We start from the raw sequence: 20,922 nt of genomic DNA, 5'->3' as shown, positions 1-20,922 counted from the left end.
AATAGACTGTGACCAGGGCATGTAATATACTATACTATCACTGTTTACAATGAATGTATAGTAAAACTCACTATATGATCTACAGAACAAACTGTATGCAAACCATGTGGTGTGTGTGAAGATTTTGACTACGAACACTGACGAAGGGTTAGTTTGACTTTTCTTGCTCATACATGCAATTCGAAGTAAGTAAACAGAACATTTATGATAAGCATTAAATCATGTTTTATATCAGTCCTTGAAGAAACTTTGTTCACAGAGCTCATAGATTAAGACCACCTACAGGAGTGATCAGCATTTAGACCTCAACACTCAAGAGGCACTTCTCAGCACATCCCACATGTGAACTCCAGTTCAGACATGCTGCAAAGATTCCTCAACATTCTCTTACTTTGGTCTAAGTTTTCCAAAACTTTCCATGAACGTTTTTAGTCAACTGCATAAAGTAAAAAAAACAAACAAAAACAAAACAAGAATTCTATAGTTTATGCATACATTTTTTTCTACGGCTGAATTAAAGCAATGAACCATGAAGCCCCAGTAACACTCAAGTTAAGCTCTGGAGCTCGACCTCCTGATCAACCCGAGCAGGGCAGAGGAGACCCAACAGTTCGACCAGAGAGCCAGGCGTTCCACACATTCCACACCTCGGCCCAAGGCAGCTCTGGTATGGGTATGACTAATGAGAGCAAGAGGGCAGCTAGGGTGTCAAATATAGCACCGTTTGAGGCATTCATGTCCAATATACAAAATTTGAAATTCCAGAGTCTGAAGAGCGAACACAAGTGGACTTTTAACATGATATGCAGGGCAGAGACTAAGTTTGCATGGAGTTTTGTAATTGTAAGTACCGGGATCACCTGGGTGGAGCAGTGCAGGTAAGTGAACCTGTGGCAACTTGCTGCATTCTCCCTTCTGTCCCTCTGGAAAAAGCAGAGCTTCAGGCACATTTGCAAGTCTGTGTTTGTCTTAAAATGAGGAATTTGAACTAAAACATCAACCTCAATATGTACCAACCACAGGCATAATGAGATGTCACTCAGGACAGGCAACCCAAGGTGAGAAATCTGACATTAATTAATCCCAAGAGAATGAAAAGTCTTACGGCTTGGTCACACACTAGACACATCATCGTGATTATATTGCTGGTCTTCAACTGGGAGTTCAATGATGGCTCAAATTTTTGGAATGAACAGATTTATGTCTGGAGCCTATCACCCTCTCAAAAATCCCAGACTAGTTTGGTCTAGAATTTTTGTAAATTAAATCTCGACAGACTTCTTAAACCCTTTTCAAGTCAAACAATGGTCTGGTAAACGGACATATCAATTAGGGATTTACATTAATGCTACATTTTAGATGTAACAACCTACTTCAATTGAAGAAAATTGTGAAATAGAGAGACACGAATGAGGCGTTAAATTAAACTGAAACTTATTTTAAACTTGTGACAGGAGTCTCATATGGAGTTAAATGCAGGTTTAATGAGTTCAGTATAAGAATATCCAATATAAGAGGTCTATTAGTGTCAAATCATGGCCATAGATTCAGAGACAAATCTGACAGTAATATTTGCAACTGCTAAGTGGACTTAGAAAGAGGGAGGAAAACTGTATTAACTGCCAAAAGTCACTTGAAAGAAACATGCACTAATTTAGAGTTTACAGCAGCATTGTTACTCGATATGTTGATGGTATCGAATAGTAGTCACATTCATCATCAGAAGGATCAAACCGATCATGAAAATCCAGGGTCATGTCGACCTACATCTATTTGGCAGCAAATACTTTTTTGACAGTGAGATGTTCCACACATGCAAAATCAGCTGCTGCCGACTGCTCATCTTATTTGAGGGAAAGAGACATTGCTCATATTAAAAGAAAGAAAATACTGACAAAAAGCAACCTTACACTGTGACAAGCAAAAAGCTAGCTACAGTAAAGAAAGAATAAGAGCAAGAGGGATGGGGTGCAGCAAGATTTCTGATTCTCCTGAAAGATTCTCATTATCAAATCCTGCTGTCAATTCTAGTCGAATAATTTGACTAAAAAAAAGAAACTAAACCAGTTTAGAAGGTAAGAAAAACCACCTATAAATATTCATTTTAGTCCATGCTTTGATTTGTAGACGAGGAGATTCCTCTAGTTTAGTAATTAGACTTACACTGCGATATTTATCAAGCCAATGACTGGCTGGCAGATGAACAGTTCTATAAGACTGTGAGAAACATCACACTTTCACAACACTGCTAAAAAAAAAATGGACCCGAACAGAAAAAGAAAAAAAACAAGCAACAAAATCATCTCCCAGGCAACCAACGTACAGGTATAGGCAGTGTGCTTAGCAAGACATGCAACATAGAAGTGAAAATTAATTTGTCCACAACAAAAAAAAAGAAATCACCAGTGCAAAAAGCCCACCCACACCAACAACATGGGGTTAAACTCTGCAGTTGAATACCTAACATGTCCATAACTACACTACAGACATTTGTATCCTTCGAGAGGAATGTCTGACGCCTCGAAAACAACCAGTTGCATAGCAACAAGCAAGACAGCCGAAAATGAGAGTGATTCACACAGCAATAGATAGATACAAAGCTCAACATTGAAACACACAAAAAAAAAGCAGATGAACGATATCCCTCAAGGCAGCAGAGGACATTCTTTTCATTCACGCAAGAGGCCTGCACACTTCCTCTCCTTGTGCAGCTCAACATGTGATTCACACATGCACACCACTAAAAAGGTCTACACGCTGTCCAGTGCCGCTCAGAGCTCCATGGAAATTTCCACTTTTACAAGTCTGTGTCTGTAGGAGATGGCAGGAACAATACAGCACAGCACACTACAGACAGAAACATGGGCTATATATAGCCAAAGAGATAAAGTAGAAATACAGAAATGTACTACAGGTAGACTGTAGCACTGTATGTTTCTGGTTCATGGCCAGTAAACTATTTACTACCACTATACTGGATGCTCTGCTATCAGTTAAGAAACATTTGGAGCAGCTGAATATTTTGAACTAAATCCTCGATCAGTATGAAAGAGCTTCTGCAACACTGACTGCTGGTTGCTGATGATTGATGACAAAAGATCAGCGTTTTTTAAATTGTTTTTTTGTGAAGGAGACTTTAAATACATTAAATGACTGAAAATGACATTGTTCCTCCCGTCTGCAATTATTAATAAGTAGCACAGACTTGTTCTAAGGTTTGCACCAAAAGGGAAGTCTGTTTTATGTCACAGCTGTGTATTAATAGATTATAAATATTATCCGGTATTCCATCATACCGATTATCACATTAAAATAATTATTCTAATATGGCAATTGGATACAGTGAGTGACTGTGACAGAGACAACATCTGACTTCAACCCAGTCCTCTCATCTTGGCCGCTCTTCATATTTCAGCCTATCCCAGAATTCACATGTGTGCCGACACTGCACGAAGCAGCCAATGGCAAGGCAGGGAGGAAATGGTCTTGGAAGGCTGTCAGGCAGGGAGCAGTGAATGACCATATATGGTAAAATCTGCAGTCAGCAGGACTGAGCGGCAGAGGCGGCAAAGGCAGAGTAACAGAGTAACTGAGCAGTATAGAAACGGACCAAAGTATGGGGGAAGACCCTGGATATCATGAACATCCATGTTTTTTTGTGAGAAGAGAGAGCGTAGCTTACTTAACAACCAAACTGCTGCATGTGAGACGGAACAGAAATGATGTGTCACTGTGCACACACCCAGGAATTACCAACAGCAAAGGTTGGGCACTAGATGAACGATGCATTGAAGGATAGAATCCAAATCAAACACACTGCGTGGATTATGCCTTCACTATTAAGCAATGCACTCTGTGGTGTTATGGCTGCAGTTGAGGAAATGCAAGATGCTAACATGTGACAAAATGACTAGCACACAGCCTACAGGAAAAATAAAGATAATGGCTAAAACAGGACAGACAGCATGTCATTTTAAACAACGGCATGATAAGATAAATCAAATGAGGTATCTAAATCACAGCAACTGTAATGATTTATTGAGACTTCCCGTCTCATACGCTGAGCAGACAGACGAATTATCAGGAATGTTTCTCCTGAACACTTGCTAGCTGCGGCTTTCACTACCACAGCTTCCTTCATATGGAAATCAGGGAATAAATTAGCGGGCATCCTGCTAAGAATGAGAAAGGAGGAGATTGAAAGCATGAGGCAAGGGAATGACATGTGTTGAGCTGGACATCTGATGCCCTCTCTGTAAATCCCTGTGTTCTGACAGGAGGAGGACTCGTGGCTGTGCTGAGTCACAGGGGCCTGCCGCACTAACCTCACCCTACTGAGTCACACAAAGACATCGCTCCAATGGCTGACAACTCAAAATGAGGCTCAGACCTCAGGTCAGTTCACAGAACCACAACATCAACCTTTGAACTCCAAAAGATGCTTTTCCATCCATTTCGACAGTCAGACAATTATGACAGAGTTAGAGAATAGAAGCAGAAGGGGAAAATGCTTTTTTCTTTTTCAATAATACATCTTCTTCCTGTTATTGCACCACGTCAGTGATGGGGCATAGTTGCATATGGCTTAACTGCCAAGGGGGAAGGAGCATCATCACACTCCTGCCTCCCCCCAGCCAAAGTGTGGTAATGACAAAGGGTTGCTCTGGGAGGAAACGTGGGACAAAGGCCCTGAGCAGCTGGCTGCCCACAGAGACTGGGAGCAACACAGCCGAGGCAGATGGGTTAGCAGGACAGATGCACCCTCACATTAGGGATGGGAAGGGGTGGGAGGGTGGGATTGTTTAGGGAATGTGTGCCCTTGAAACAAATATTAAATGAGACCTGGACGATTCAAACTGAAGTGTCTTTCAATTAAGCCCCGAGTTTTATGCACAAAGCTGAGCTGTGTCTGACAAAAGCTAATAAAAGTAAAAGAGACAATGTACAGTCGCTCATAACAAATGGAATACAAATTCAATTAAAAAAAATGAGTTGAACTATTTTCAAATTAAAAAGGCAACAATGATCCTGTGTTAATTAGTTTATTGGAAATTATCTTGGTTGCTAAACTGAGAGGGTGCAACTCTGCATTGCTAATCCACTGCAGTGGTCTAGTCAAATAGACTCGCCCCACTTTTGAGACCTGCATTGCCAGCTGCGATTCCCATGGTGATAAATGCCAAAAATAGAAGGTAACAGAAAAAAAAATGAATTCAATATAAAAAGAAGGGAATGCATATTCATTTAAGATTTGAAAATTATGTTGTTCCCGTGTCCCAACAGTTGAATTTTTATTTATATGCTAGGCTATATTTAATGGCAATATATACTGGTTACACTATCCAAAGTAAAGCATGCATACAGAAAATACTATTATTCCTAAATAAGATGGCATTTCCCTTCCAGCTCCAGGGTCTCAATGCATGGCCTGTTGAAATGAGGACTATATCTGAAGGAACAGTCTGTCACAGTCTGTATGTGGGAAGACCTAAAAAAATCAAGAGAGGTTTTTTTTATCTTACACATAGGAAATTGCTTGAAGTTTGCTCTGTACAAGACCCCCTGTTCAGTGTGAAAGTAGACTTTGTTCAGTACTAGACACACCATTACAGTACTGGGACACGACATGCAGAGGGCGGATCATTTCAAACACCGAAACAGAGAGGAGGGCAGGAGTGTGAAACTGGTCGAGCCTGCAGCTCACCTCCAGGACAAGCTCTGTATTGAATGAGGTGCTGAGAGGTGTAAGCTGTGCGATGACAGGCCTAAGGATCCGGTCCCCTATGCCAGAGGCTTCTCAGATGACATGGCAGTCTACTGGTGTACACTAATTACAGGTCCAGGTTAGATCTGTCAACAGTATTGCAGTACTTATGTCGCTCACAGTGTCAGGACCTGCCACTTGGCCATTGCGTGAAGCTCGCAAACAGAAGCGACAGCAGCAGCCAGCAATTCACCACTACAGCACCAAAATGCCAGAATCCCCTGTTGGATTCAGTCTGATCTCTGTTACACCTTTAATTAGACCAATTATGATTGCAGGGTTTAAAACAAAAGCTCGGGATGTTTTTACCCACCTAACCTGTTTACAGCTAAGCACTCTTCAAATGCCGTCTTGCCCAACCAAAAAGTAATTCTAGATGGAGCGGAGCGATTCCTTATATGGAGGCAAGGATCAGGAGACTGTTCGCTCCAGGGCTTTGGACTAGTTTCTGTTGTACACATGAGGGTGTGTGAAACAGGCTGCTGGTAAACATTACTCTGAAGGTACACTGACACAAAGAGATGACGTCTTCAATGCAATTATTAGTAACTGTATGCAAAACATGGGAAATGGGTGTTTAAGCTCAACAAAAATAAAAAGACAGGAATCAAGATTTTTAGTTCAACCTTTAAAGTAGTTTGTGTTTACATTCATGTCAGTCGAAAATATGATCCCAGAGAGAACAGCTTTCCTTCCCTTGTCATCTCTGACGTGAATATAATATAATTTCAACCCCCCCCCATCTAAAAATATCCAGATAAAATTTGATCCAATTCAATCATCTGTAACAAAACCTCGAAGGACACACAATGCCTTTAAAATGTTAGCATTACACCATTTCAATGCATCATTTTTCCACATAATAAGATGAAAGAAATCATCAAAAAGCAAGATCAATGAGATGGTTAAGAATGTAAAAAGTTGATAGATAATGTATGTTCATTTCAGCCCACAAACTTAAAAGTTTGGGATGGACTAGACACCTAAAAGACACCTAATTTTGTCATGTGCCAATAAAGTGGCCAAAGTAGCAGATTTCTCCTCAGAGCAAGTGATACAAACTTCCAAAAACCACAACATAACCAATGAATTGTTGTCAGGCACTCAGTGTTTGCACTGCTAATGTAACATAAAGAAGCAGTGCGTGTTAACATGCTTACACACATTGTAACCACTCCATGTGGTTGTCTTAGAGGTCAGCCATGAACAGTCTGTATCGACTGTGGTATTAACTACTCTAACATGATATACCAGAAACTTACCTTGTGAAGGGGGAGAACGAGGAAAGCTCCTCCACCACTGGCCTCAATAATTAAGGCAACAAACTTGGGGTTGACTGCACAGAAGGAGCTGTCCCATGTGACCCTTGACACCCGGATATCATCGTAGCATTGGTCATTTTTCATCGCCTGGCCAAAGACGTGACGGAATTTGCTTATTCGTACAACTCGTCTCATATCTGTGCAAAGAGAGGAAGAAAGAGATATGCTAGTTAGCAGTTTAGGATAACAGGTAGGTTCAGAAACTCTATACACTAACACAGACCTTTCGACATTTTGCTTCACTACATTCAATCCCTGTTGTTACCCTGTTGGGTAAGCATTGGGGAGTTTTCAACACTAGCCAGATCACCAAACACCACTCACTTTAACCTATTATCCACCATGTTGGTTCTCCTCACCCCTGTGATCACATACCAAGCATGCAGAGCTCTTCCAATCATAAATCAAAAGCAGCAACACATCACAGTTGACCAACAACGTATTTTTAATTTCTATGCTTCTGCGCAGGGGGCAGCTGTGGCTGGACGCATTATGTTGCAGGGTTGTGCGTGCATCTGTCTGTCCGTCCAATCCGTTCTTGCAAATGCAATATCTCAGGAAGACTTCGAGCAAAATTCTCAACAAATGTCCACTTAGAGTCACGAAAAGAACCAATTAGAATTTGGTGGTGAACTCAAGAATTCATATGCTAATTATGACAATTTCATACAAATGTCTACTATGTCACAAGCAATCGAGGCTGCAGCTTGGCACATGACTGGACCAGAAGTGAGTAACTGACCAGCGTGGGATGTAGGAATGACAAGTCTGCATTCAGCAATTCAGATTGCCAGCAGGAAATATCATTTGTTCCCGTGTGAATGATGAGACACTTCCCAGTGGGGCTGCCTTTTAAGAATAGATGGCACCTTTTGTCTGCATCCACAACTCTGCCACCTGGATAACAGAACATTGTGACCAACTTTGGTGGATACTGTCGTCGGGGGTTACCCAGTTATTACCCTGAAAAAAAGCCCCCGCTCTCCCCCATCTTCAGTTTGGTCAAATGTTACACTTCTGAAATACTAGCATGCTTTATATGTGGCAAACTGACAGAGAGCCTTTTCCAAAGGAAAACAGGACATACCCAATACAAACAGAAAGAGACTTTGTAGCTGGTTCAGCTAAAATCTTCACCAAGACAAGAATCTACTGGCAGACAAGAGAGCTCTGGAAAACAAACCCATTCAAAAGCTACACGTCTATGTGCTGTGCTTAAAATAACAGACCACTTCCAAAGATAATGGAAAGCTGGCCAGATTCAGATAACCAACTAGAACCCAGGTCCAATCTAACCTACAACCTGAAGAAAGACAAAAGCTCCTAAGTGATCTTAGTTTTGTGAAGCTCCTCAAATCTTTTTTTTTTTTTTTTTGGACACGACAGCACATGGTAACAGTTTCCCAGTCTGAATCAGCAACATGCACAGGATGTGGGATATGTTTTGGACATGGTTTTCCATTTTGTGTGTGTCCGTGTGTGAGAGAGGGAGAGAGACTGAAAGAGGGAGAACGAGAAACACTTGTATGGCATGTTTCCGACAGGACAAGGATCACAACACAAGCAGGAAGTTCTTCCTGTAGGGATGTGGGAGTGTCCTAGCAGCCCTTCTGTAAAATGCACCAGTCATTACAACTGTTTATTTTTGATGGCTCCCAACACAGACAGTGAGCTAAAAAGACAATCTTTTTTCAAATTACAAAGGTGAATGACACTTGGTTGTTAGGCAAAATCCTTCTTATATTGAGGAGTTGCCTATGCTTCTGTAAATCCTCCTCTAAATGTATCTGCATTTATCTATGAAACCGTCTCCAGAAATCCTGGTAGATACTTTATAGTTAAAAATGTTTTAAAAATGAATGAATCAATAAATAAATAAATAATATATATATATGCATGGGGTAACAATCAACAAGGTTTGTCATGAGGGGTGAGGCTTGTTTGCTTACCTTTGAAATTACAGATTTGTCACATAATCTTGGTGGAATAGAAGCTACATGTGAACAGACACTCAAATCAGCGACCTGGCTAGCAGGAGGCTTAAAAACGGTCAAATTCCAGCAGAAACTGCTAGTTGATGCTTTCTGATCTTGGAGGTGTGCAGGTTTTTCTGTTGATTGACTTTCGATTGTTTTATCTAAAAGGTAGTAAAAAAAGTTAAAAAAAAAATAGTTTTTTACAATATGTACATGACCATTTACAATATGTACATGACCATTTGAAGCTTTTTCCTCTTATGTAATTGTCTTATTAACATACAGAAGGTAGCACTCCACGGCAATGATTGCCCGTATCTACTAAATCTATAGAAAATACAAGGAATCCTATAAAAGAACTGCATGCACAATATGCACTAGACAAGTTAGAGGTGTGCGTCTGCCCTCAGGTTGAAATACCTATCTCCACAAAAACCTGATGCTGGTATGCTTTGTTATAAATGTATGCAGTGGTGAAGAGCCCTAAGTAATTTGAATAATCTACTGATTCTCCTGCCAAACGTATAATTCTACTACAGTTAGTGAGGCAGAACAGACAGGAGCATGAGCCAGCTAGCCTTGTTAGACACAACCCAGAAGAACACATATTTGGCTTCTTGTGACTTCCAGTGAGCTAAATGAATGCAGCCTAGGCACTGCAGAGTTCCAGGTGTGACCGGTGTTTATTTTGGCAGCTATTTTGGATTTAGGCACCGTTTTTAGTCAAAAATGCTCATTAGATTTAGCCACATTTTAGTTATTTTAATCCTTAGTTGATGACAGATCAAAACCTTAAGTCCAGTTCTATTAGATGAAAAGTCATTGTATTATCGTCAACTTTTAGTCGTTAAAATGTTTCATCTTTTAATTTCATCAGCTATTTGTCCAAAGGTCAAATGTCCTTTTAAGTCAGATTGAACTGAATATGGTCAGGGACTATTGGATCCTTCTTTGAAGACATCACATTTTAATGAATTGTGATTGTCCATACTTGTCGTAAACTTTTTTTTATGCATTTCATTTGCTAATTCTAAATTCACAGAACTGTGTTTCTGCATAATGCTAAACATGTCGGGCTTTAACTGGTTACAACAGAGCCTTTGTTCTTTAATATGGCCTTGCTCATCTCACAAAAGGGGGCACAAAGCAACAACTGACTTAAAAGGCCACTGACAATTCATTTGCAATTTAGTGGGCATAAGAAAGAAAGAAATTCAAATTTATATTATGATCATTTCTCCTCTCAAGTTGGCTTGGGCAGTATTACGCTATACAAGGGTATTTAGAAACCCCAACGGTAGGATTTTCAATACGGTCATAAATACTGACGCTCTGCTTTCTATGATACTGTCTTGACATGATGTATTGTAGTGCACAGCAAGTGCCGCCAGATGTTCATCTTAAAGGAGTAGCAGGCAGCTGAGCTCAGAAAGATGGCATCCGAGTGTTTTAGGTTTAGTCTTCTTCAAAGTACAGAAGTATTTTAATAGCCACATGCTTTTATTCAACTGCCAGACTGCCGCCACCCGCATATCATGTCCATTGCGTATCATTGGTACCTGCTGTGAGCAGCATAACATTAGCAAATGTGCGGTGGAGTGAGACAGACAGACAGACAGACAGACAGACAGACAGACAGACAGAGTAAGCCAGGCATGACGTTATTAATAACGATAAGGGTGAATGTGCAGGTATGTACATTTTAGGCTATCTGTTGTGAGTAATGATTGCCAAGCCAGACCAATCAGCAGACTATGGGAAGATGGTAAGATGATGATGATGATGATGAGAACAGGCAGAGCTTTATTTGGAGTTTTTTTTTTTTTTTTTTTTTTTTTTTTTTACAGAGCACTGACATGGTGCCTCTCAACTAATGAATCTTGTGAATTACTTAGGTGTTGTAGATATAAAATGAAGCATGACTGTATGTCCTATTCCCCTGAAAAGTAAACAGATGTTGACACACTATTTCAATTGTGAAATTTGTCATTTCCAAACAGCCACCATGTCTTTCCATGATGGTGAGACCCAGTGGTAACCTATCAAGTTAAGTGCAGAACAGTTTCATGATGATGTTGCTAAGGAAAGCACTTTTCAGTCATCTGTTTGTTGGCTAAAGGCTGACTGAATCATCTACACATTAAGTCTTATTGATGACACATCTAACCCACATAAGTTATATTGAGCCTTTCCCCATTCTTAAAACAGAACAAGCAGCGAAACTATTCTGCTGCTCTTGGCTCTGTTAACTTACAACATAACAGTATATTGTTTGATGCAGGAGAGCTTTATAAGACGCACCGTTTATCACTACAATAGTGTGACTAGCCTTGACGAAACAATCACTGCATTCTTGAGGTCAGTCTGGACTTTCACAAAGATCCCCAGTCACACTATGATTTAGCTCTACAAACAGCAGGAAATGTTCAATATTATACGTTACCGTTGTATCAGTCAACCACTCTGAGATCAGGACTAGTTCTATCCCACTATGCCTAAGATGACAGCTAAACGTGAGCCATGATACAGTTGAATGAAAAAGGCATCATCGTGCATTATAGCAAATTGACACTTTGACAGTTTGGATATGAAAGCATTATGAAGAGAGGGTTGGGCTATATCAGTGTACACGTTGTAGGTCAGAGCAGACTGGTTGGGGTCACAGCTGACGATGCAACACTGGGTCTTTGTGAGTGAGCTTTGTTGTGTGGCAGAGGCGTATCCTGACAATCCTTTTCAGGAAGAAATCACCATTTCTATGTCACTGCATGCTCACCGTGGTTAGCAGCCATTCCAACTGTTGAGGTAAGACAGAAAAGAAAAAATTAATATTTTTATACAATTGGGGACTGTCAATCACTGCATTTACGTTGGGGCCTTAGGGCTGGGTGATATGGGAGGAAAAGGTTCTACTAATGTTAACAGTTTTATAGCAGGTGTTTAGGTCTGCCGCCATCTTGGGCAACTCAAAGTGCCTCACACACCCACTCGGCTGCATGCCTCCGTTAGAGATGCTGGAATAAATTAGTCATGCTGCTGCTTTTAGTTGCCTTTGACTTGAGACAAACTTTTTCTGCAGACAGTTTTTCAAAGTTGCTGAGAACATACTACTGTTACTAGTGCATGCTGCCATGTTGAAATTTTCCCTGTGTCTGAAGAGTACTGGCACCTCAACTTTCACTGGAAAATATATTCCAACCCAACTACAGGCAAATGCCAAACCAAAAACTCCCTTTCTAGTGGGACTCTTATGTACGGACATGATCCCTCACCCACACCTGATGAGCCGAGCCTGAAACAAGCCTACAAAAGAGACAAGGGAAGGTAGAAAATGAAGGTGGACGCTTGTGTGGCCTGCTTATGTTGGTTGGGCAAATTTCTTGTTTTCAAAATGGCAGCAGAGCCATTTGACTTAGTTTTCCAGGACCCATGAGCCCTAAACACGGCCCGTAGACTCAACGTTTACAGTAACTACAGGATGCTGTAATCCATGACCCACGATGTCAACCATAACCATAGCACAGCTGTGGTTCACCCACTTCTCACCTCCACTGCAGGAGCACAGAGGGAAGCCCTTTTCTCTTTGCCTCGGCTTTACTCTCCATGCGCGACCGATCTTTGACCACCGTGGAGCCTTCTTGGAGCAGAAGCACCGAACACGTGCAAGGAAACGTCCCTGGTTAGCTCAGTATACACCGCTAACAACGTTTAGTAGCTGCTACAGCACAGTCTGCCCACTGACAGTAAAACGACCAGAGCAACAAAGCTAAGTTAGGACCCAGCTGGTTTCCTTCAATCTGCACATCTGAAGAGAGTACTGCAAAGGCTGCATTTAACACTCGGAGCCACAACAACTCTGCTCTGCTGGTTCATCCACCACAATGATGGAATCACTCTATTCTTGGACTGTTTACGAAATGCAACCTGGGCAATACTTTCCTGGTGGCTAATTTATGCCTTTTTGACCAACTGCAACTACATCATTTTGGTGCATTATAACTATTATTATCAATATCTATTGATAATTTTGCTAATATTAATTTAATAGATATTAATAATTATCCTTCATTTGCTAAAAACCAGACAGGAGCCAAATTAAAGAGTCAACCCTGAATCCTGTAAATCAATTATTTAATATTCATCTTTAATGACCCACCCCTTTCCCCCGACATTAATGTCATAATGATCATGGCTGACATTTGCATGCAACAATGTCAGCAGGGGCTAGAGTGAGGCAGTAAAAGGCTGGCACCAGTCTGACAGCCTCAGACATATGCCAGAGAGAGAGAGAGACACACACACCTTGGGGAAATGCTATGCTGCTCAGTGACACTCTCCTGAGATTTACAGCTCACTGATTCAGCCATCATTCATGCAAAAAGATTGCAAGTATCTGGCAAATCAGATAAAAGGAGAGCCATGTACCTTATTGCCTCCTTAGCCAGCGGAGCTGACCCTGATGTGCAGAGACAAAAGGAGGACTCCAAAGCCTGAGGATATAACCAACAGGAAATGGGACCAGTGTGACACACTTTTTAGCATCCTTTGCATTCCTCAACTCCATTTACATCTGCCAATTCTGTCTTATGAGTCCTAAACTTCATTTTCATTGGTTATGCTGACCATACTAATGACTACAAACACAAATTATGTGGTCATGCTTCTCCTTGTAATATCACTTAATATATAGGTTAAGATTTGTTGTGCGTCAGAAGTATCAAATAATAGACAATCCTACATTTTACAAACACATTTAGGATAGGGTATGGAAAGGAAGATAATAGTGGGAGAATTTGGGAAGGTTTCTCATCTCTACCTCAGTCACAGTACAGACTGCAGCAAGCCATTAAACCAAGTGGAAATTGTTTTGCTCTGACTTAAGACTGCAAAACAGCTACAAAGTGGAATCAAGTACAAAAGAGAAAGCTCAGTGATGGCTCATGTTTGGTCAGCGTGCCAGAATGTATTACTGGAAGAACAACCAACTTTACTGTCACTTGATCCAAGATGCATCGCAGTAAGTGAACATCAAGATCAATGAAGCACTTGGGGGTAGGGCTGTTGCGATAATCGCAATATTTCAATACTCTCACTATTGACAAGCTAACCACAGGGGACGGCAAGCAACAGCTATGTTCACGTTATTAAGTAAATTTTTTTAAAGTTAAGTTCCAAGAGAACATGGATGAAATTCACAAGACTGCTTACTCTGAAGACTTAAACAATGGGATCCTCACTTTCTTAGATAACCGGTTTAATCAGGATTAAACCTTGCTGCATATTACGGCTCGGTGAAACCCAAAGATAGGGGCTTATTCTGGACAATGGGCAACACAGGGAACCGTCTCTGTATTAGTACAAACTCTAAAGAAAGCCTTCTTATCTTTTCACCTCCTTGTTTTTGGGAGGCAAACCTGTCCTTGATGCTCAGTGTTTAATAGTGCGCTTGCTGAGTGAGATGTGACATAATATGAAAATCCCAGCCACAAATCGGGATGAGCCGATGTAGGAAAGGGAGGGACTGCAGAATTAGAGCAGAATTATAACATGGCCTTAACAGTCTCTACTGTACACTATATGTGCAAGAAAGTTTCCCCAATACTATTACATAAGCTTTTATCATTAATCATACAGGCTATAAATATTTTTGAAATGGCTGGTCCTATGGGTTGTTACCCTGAATGCATACTGACTGTAATGTTGACAGAAAATAGACCCGTTTCTCAGAACAGGTTGAGCTTGACTTGAGTGTGACAACTCACCACTCCTCCTGCAGCCTTATGGTGAAGCAAGAGACGTCACTTAACACCAGAAATTAGGTGAAGAGCAAAAAAAAAAGGCTTTATGAACCTTGGTAACTGAGTAAAACCACAGATTTTCAGAATAAATGTTTGACCCATTAATTGTTTCAGCACCAGAAAATACAAAAACATAGTGGCTGCTGTATGTGCAATAAAACGTGAAACTAAAATATATTGTTTGGCCTTTATTCAGATAGGACAGCGTTGACACCACGTTCTGCTGTTCATTTGTCAAGTTTATCACAACCTAACTTTTGTCTCATCTTGAACCATTTATTAGTCTCAAGCTGAGATCACTGGCATGCATAAAGCTCTGTGCGGAGACACGCAATCAGCAAATAAAACAAGGGCTCTGCCATGTTGTAGGTCTTATCTGCTACATATTCCGCCTTGCAATTCCTTTGTTTGTTGGTGCTTTACATCATTGTTGTTATTGCAGAATCCCCTGCTATGTGGCTGCTAGCTTAATTTTGGTAGACATAGTCCAGGTCACTGCAGAACAAATGACAAGCTAATAATCCTACGATAGAGGATGGGTTCAGCCTATGTTGGGTATATAAACATTCTACCTAAGACTCATACTGTAACTTTAGAGACTTATCAGCCAGTAATGTTCACAGACTTTTCTTTCCCACTACCCATGCCACCCCTCACCGCCACTACACACACACACCAGCGATGTCGCCTCAGTGCTCCCCATACACTGGCTGCCTTTTGCCTTTTGTCACCAAGACCACATGAGACGCCACCTAAATCCCCTTCCTGTAACCAAGGCCACGGACCACCATTGTAATCAGATTCCAGCTACATTCCAGTGCTTTTTGCAACAATGAGATAAGGTGCTGTTTTTTCACCTCTCTCCCACCCCAAGTGGCCATACCGTCTGCTCATTTGAAATACTACTGGAACACAGTACATATGCACCAGTGTTTCATGGAATGCTAATGTACATTTTTATACTTTGTAGTAAATGAGATTTGCCTGCACAGGAGCAATATGGCTCCAAGTCCAACTCAATGCTAGTTCATGTTAATGTACATGTATAGCTTGTCAGACATTTAAAGATGAGACACAGTCAAAAGATAAGGTTTTGCCAACAGATCCTTTAGATTTATGACTAAAACATAAATGTCACAACATGTCCGTTTAGTGTAATGCTCACCATAAAATTGTACTCCAGCGCCAACAAATGTTTGTGCTGCAAGACTTAAAAGACTAACTCCTTAACCTCTTATCCTACTTAAAAGTCAAGGTTTAAATGAGACCACTTTAAAATCCGACAAAATTACTCACAACAGGAAAAGCTCTACTTTCATGAGTGTTTGTGTATAGGGTTATTTTAATATCTACAGCAACACAACCTGAACATGTATTCTGCTTACGTTTTCCTTTGTTTGCTCCTTTCCTATCAGCAGATTTACCCAGCAGACTAAGAGGACAAAAAAAACCTACCAAGTGGTCAATGAAAACCCCTTAAATATTACAGTTTGAGAGTACATAGCGTGTCCCTTCCTCTTCCTGATCAGCTACTTCCCCCTCCCCCAATGAGCAATGCACAAACCACTGCTCCATTTCAACAGATGTTGTCAGCTGTGGTGGGAAAGACCAATGGAAGAAATGGTATTAGTCTGTGTGCATCTGCTGGAATTGCTAAGCTAAAAAAGCATTACAAAGCTGAAAGAGGTCCATTGAAACAGTGGAGGGTATCTGAAATTCCTCTTTAATATGAGATTACTAGCAAACTTATTTCTAAAAAACCCTAGAACATAGATGCAATGGGTGGGGGGTTACCCAGTGTGTAAAAGTTTATCATAGTTTACCCCCTTTATTAAGTTGTCATAGCTTAGCCCGTGTGTAAAACCAACACACACACACACATTGAATAAGCAGAGATAGACAACCATTTAGATGTTTATATTATGTTAGGACAAAGCAAAAATGTGTTCTTGGTTTATGGCATCACAGAAAAATGTGTTTTTAACCAGCCAGTCAATTTGAATGACCTAAAAATTGAGAAAGAATATGCAGTATTGTCTGCTCTGTAACACCTGGGATGTGTCTCCTGAAGGCTCTAAAACCACACCCATCATGCAGTCTTCTAGACTTCATGGATTTTTTTCAGAAGATGTCCAGGTATGCCAGACACACCCCTGATATCAAGCAAACTACCGGTATATGCTGTGGTAAGTAAGTGTTGTAACTTGCGACGGGGCAGCAGAACCATTGATGCAATGTTCTCCATTTTTTTTATAAAAGGGAAGGAGTTATGCCAAGGATGCCTCATGTGAGAAATAGACATAATTTTAGGTTTGAACAAAGACATTCTGAATACAAAATGTTGAAAAGCAATATTTTTTTAACTTAAAAATCATACTCATTAACTCATAAAATAGCCACTGTCTGTGGGCTGTGTGTTTGTTTTTGTTTTACTGTGTAAGCGATTAGCAGCATGTGATCCTCTTCATCCTCAGGCTGGTCCAAACAAACAAACAAACACTAATATGCTAAGCAGGTGGTTGGGTAATGAGAAGTTTACTCCCACCTGTACTCAGAAATAACTACGAATTTGGAGCACAGGAAACCCATAGTGTAAATGAAAACTCAAGTTGTGGCATGTCATTCTGAGTTTTTCTGGCAGAAAGTCGTCTCGAAAGTCCTGAGATAACATCTTGCACAGACAGGACTGGACAGAAATTGAGGTATGTCAAACATGCACTCTAGGTTCAACTGAGATGAAGATGCCAAACTATCGACCACATATTTAGCTTATTTCCAAATGATTATTGATTATTCCAGCAGTGTAACACGGGAGATATCATACTGCTGCTACTTTCTATCTAATGTACACAAAACAAGCCCACAAAACAAAGGCCCAGCCTGAACTGCCACTCCTTAACTATTTCGGTACAACAATGAAAAATGACTTCAGGTGGCCATAAGGGCACCGCAGGACTTAGCCGCCAATACTGACTAAGTAAATGTGATGGTTATGTTGGATGCACAACTGATCTTTCAGACCTGAACACCAATTCAAAAATTTTGAACATGCACTCTTGAATTCACCACATCCCACATCAGCACTCCTTGCTGCAGCTGATAAGAACCAACACTCCCTCACATCTTGTGCTTATTTCCCTTTGCTTCCTGACCCACTTCCTCTCTCAGCTCTGCTCTATAGGAAGGCAGGCTACGCACTTCTAAAGACCTTGTACTGCAGCACAACCAGCAGAGGTTGATAGTCTGGAATGGTTAACAAGCCCAAACACAGCTGTAGTACTGTTGACTGTCGACCCTGGGGTCACTCTGTCAGCCTTCACCTGCTCTGCATCCCACAGCGAGTCTCGGCGAGGGGAACCGCAACCCCAAAGCTGATTACACATCAGACCTAAGTAACCTAGTTCAAGAGAGAGGCCAAATAGAATAATAATGTTTCCTTTTTAGCATACTAGCCATAGATATTAAAAATCAAACTGCCGTGTTGTCATGAGGAAGCAAATTTGCCAGTGGTACAGAGACGGAGAAGTCACACGGAGGGTTATTTGGGTCATCACTCTCCAGGTTCCACTTCCTCAAATGTGAGGATTTGCTGCTTTTCTCTGTTATATATCATTGTTAATTGAGTAAGTATCAGCTTCTTATTCGGTGGTTGGAAAAATCAGGACATTTGAAGACAGTATCTTGGAAGCTTGGGATGGACATGATTTGTTTTCATTTAACATTAATTTGATTGGAAGTAGTCTTAAGTGGTAGTCGTACTTATGACAAAGATTACGTTTCCATGTCAAAACATTCATTCATGTGCAAACCCAATTTAATTACAAGAAGAACATAGATATTATGGAATGTAGACCAGACTAATCAGTCAATACATACCTTTAAATAGAATCAACACTGCTAGTAGGCTAAATAATGTACCCTATATTAATATGACTTGAACATAATTAAAAATATTTTTTGCTTCAAAATGCCTGATTAAAAACAGCAACGTTATACCAATGGGAACAGCATAAGACTAAACGACACTCACGTCTGCATTAATTGACTATAACAGGTTGATGCAGTTAACCTGCACAGAATCTGCATAATTCCATACCAACAAATCTGCACGTGTTATGGCCAAACAAGCAGACATGAGGAACATTTGTAGTGACTAGCATGGAGGCAACGACCGCTATGACCCGTTCTCATTCGTCTTCCACACCGGTGTGTTAGTGGGTCAAATCTGAACACGACGTTTGGGTGAATATGGCGGATATTGAAATGTAACTATAAATATGAAATTTGATTGAAAAAAAAAAGTAAACGAAAGAGTTAATTCTTGGATGATTGTATGTTTGACGCCCATTGTTCATTTCCAAGAGCCAATATTAACAGCCAGGGTGCCAGGGGCCAGGGCGCGGTTGTGCTGCCTGCACCTCCGTGTATGTGGATCTATCGTTTCGGAGATAAGTTTTCCTGCCGCACTATGGTTAGCCACCCCACCCCGCTCCATAACGTGCAACATCACATTTCATGTCGTGAATCATCCACCAAACCCACCCAACACCAAAAGGAACACAAAAAAACCCTGCTTGCTTTAGTTCTGGCATAGAAACTTTTTGGGGCATTGTCAGTTAACCGCCGTTGAAGGCTAGTGCTAGCTAAAAAAAAAAACAGTTCTACTGACTATCCCAATTCGTTTTAGCTAGCGCATGCAATTTTGGCTGTTAGGTGGACAAACGAAGACCGTTGTTACCATTTTAAAAAGGGGGGCAACAACCAAACTGAGGCTAAACACTCCACATAACCTGCTACCTACCTTCTGTGTAGAAAATGAAAGTATTCCCGAAAGCCGAGTGATATAACACAGTCCAACGCTTATCCCGGTTGATTCCTCTCTCTCTCTCTCTCTCTCTGCCGGAGCCGCTGCTGTGCTGACACCACTCGCTCTGTGAGCTCTTTCCCCACTCTCTCGCAAGTCCCGCCCCCTCCTTTGGCTTGGCGAGCCTTGTGTGGACCGGTGGCCTCTGACGAACAGCTCCGACATCCAATCAGAGCGACTTTTGGCGGTAACAAGGAACAGAACATGCGCCTCCTTTTCTCCCAGGTTCCCAGTTACAGAAAATCACGATCGATCGTGTGTTAATCGTGGCTTTTATTGCTTTTTAATCTCCTGTTTTATTATTGTTACGTTCATAAAATCTTATTGTATCGATACACCATAACGTTATCATGATTTAGCTATAATATTATAATCATGTAATTTAGAAAAGCATTAATTTTACTTCGGTGCATTCTTGCTCACTCATTCGACAGCATTTCGGAGCACCAACATGACGCAAGATGACCCGTACTATAGTCCATTGCACTTGTGTTTTAATTCAGGTGAGACAACACTATTTGGGAGGTCAAGTGGGTGTTTATGTGTACGTTCAACTGTGAGTGAGTCGGCGTGAATTAGTGGATACCGACAATAAGGCTATAACACAAGCTTATGGCTGAATGAAAGTAATTCCTTGATCCTCTCAGATTTTTTTTTTATGCAGGCCACTTCTAATGTCCATTAATAAAAAAACTATAATATCCAATTTGTGCTACGGAGTGAACTAGAGACCATGCTTATGTAATATTACAGTTCCAGATATAATTTTGTGACATAAATAATATCCTAATTCTCCTGAAGAACACAATGTACCACAGGCGTGCAGCACCACAAGATGGCATTATTTCACACATCTAGACTGATGCAGACCGTTGACAGAAGAAAAACAGCTGTATTCCATCAACCGAACTGTGGAGAGTGGTTTATGTATGAGTTTGTGTGTGTCACATAGAGGGAGAGAGAGAGAGAGATTTGACCTTACCTCTTCTCACTGATTGCTTCCTCTCGATTGCCCTGTCCGGGGATTTCTGAGTTGAGTCGAAAGCCGCCTTCATCTGTGCCACCTTGACGGACTGGCCCTGCTCATCACACTTGACTTCAGGTGGCTTTGAACGGTCCTGGTGCTGCAGCTTTTCATGCAGTTGAATAGTCTCCTTTATGAGTTCTGAAACTGGCCTAGATTTGGGAGTTTTGGAGG

The 20,922-nt window shown here is 41.0% G+C and overlaps 1 protein-coding gene and 1 long non-coding RNA gene across 3 annotated transcripts in view; both read right to left on the bottom strand.

Annotated features, from left to right (window-relative positions):
- coro1ca (coronin, actin binding protein, 1Ca) overlaps positions 1-19,798 on the bottom strand; it is a 30,390-nt gene extending 10,592 nt beyond the window's left edge. The window contains exons 1-3 of one of the 2 annotated variants that reach the window (XM_084024802.1): positions 19,662-19,798; positions 11,839-11,859; positions 7,027-7,223 (exon numbers count right to left, since the gene is read on the bottom strand). In XM_084024802.1, coding sequence (XP_083880928.1) covers positions 7,027-7,223; positions 11,839-11,854 — 213 coding nt within the window. In that variant the 5' untranslated portion in view covers positions 11,855-11,859; positions 19,662-19,798. The remainder of the gene's footprint in view (positions 1-7,026; positions 7,224-11,838; positions 11,860-19,661) is intronic. The other variant, XM_084024803.1, reaches the window with a different exon arrangement.
- Positions 1-20,922, bottom strand: part of LOC311023143 — a 70,257-nt gene that overhangs the window by 45,296 nt on the left and 4,039 nt on the right. The window lies entirely within an intron of this gene.

The sequence above is a fragment of the Eutrigla gurnardus genome (assembly GCF_963514095.1).
Source record: "Eutrigla gurnardus genome assembly, chromosome: 13".
Taxonomy (NCBI): domain Eukaryota; kingdom Metazoa; phylum Chordata; class Actinopteri; order Perciformes; family Triglidae; genus Eutrigla; species Eutrigla gurnardus.
Note: the sequence above shows the minus strand (reverse complement) of the source record. Positions and strands in the feature narration are given on the sequence as shown.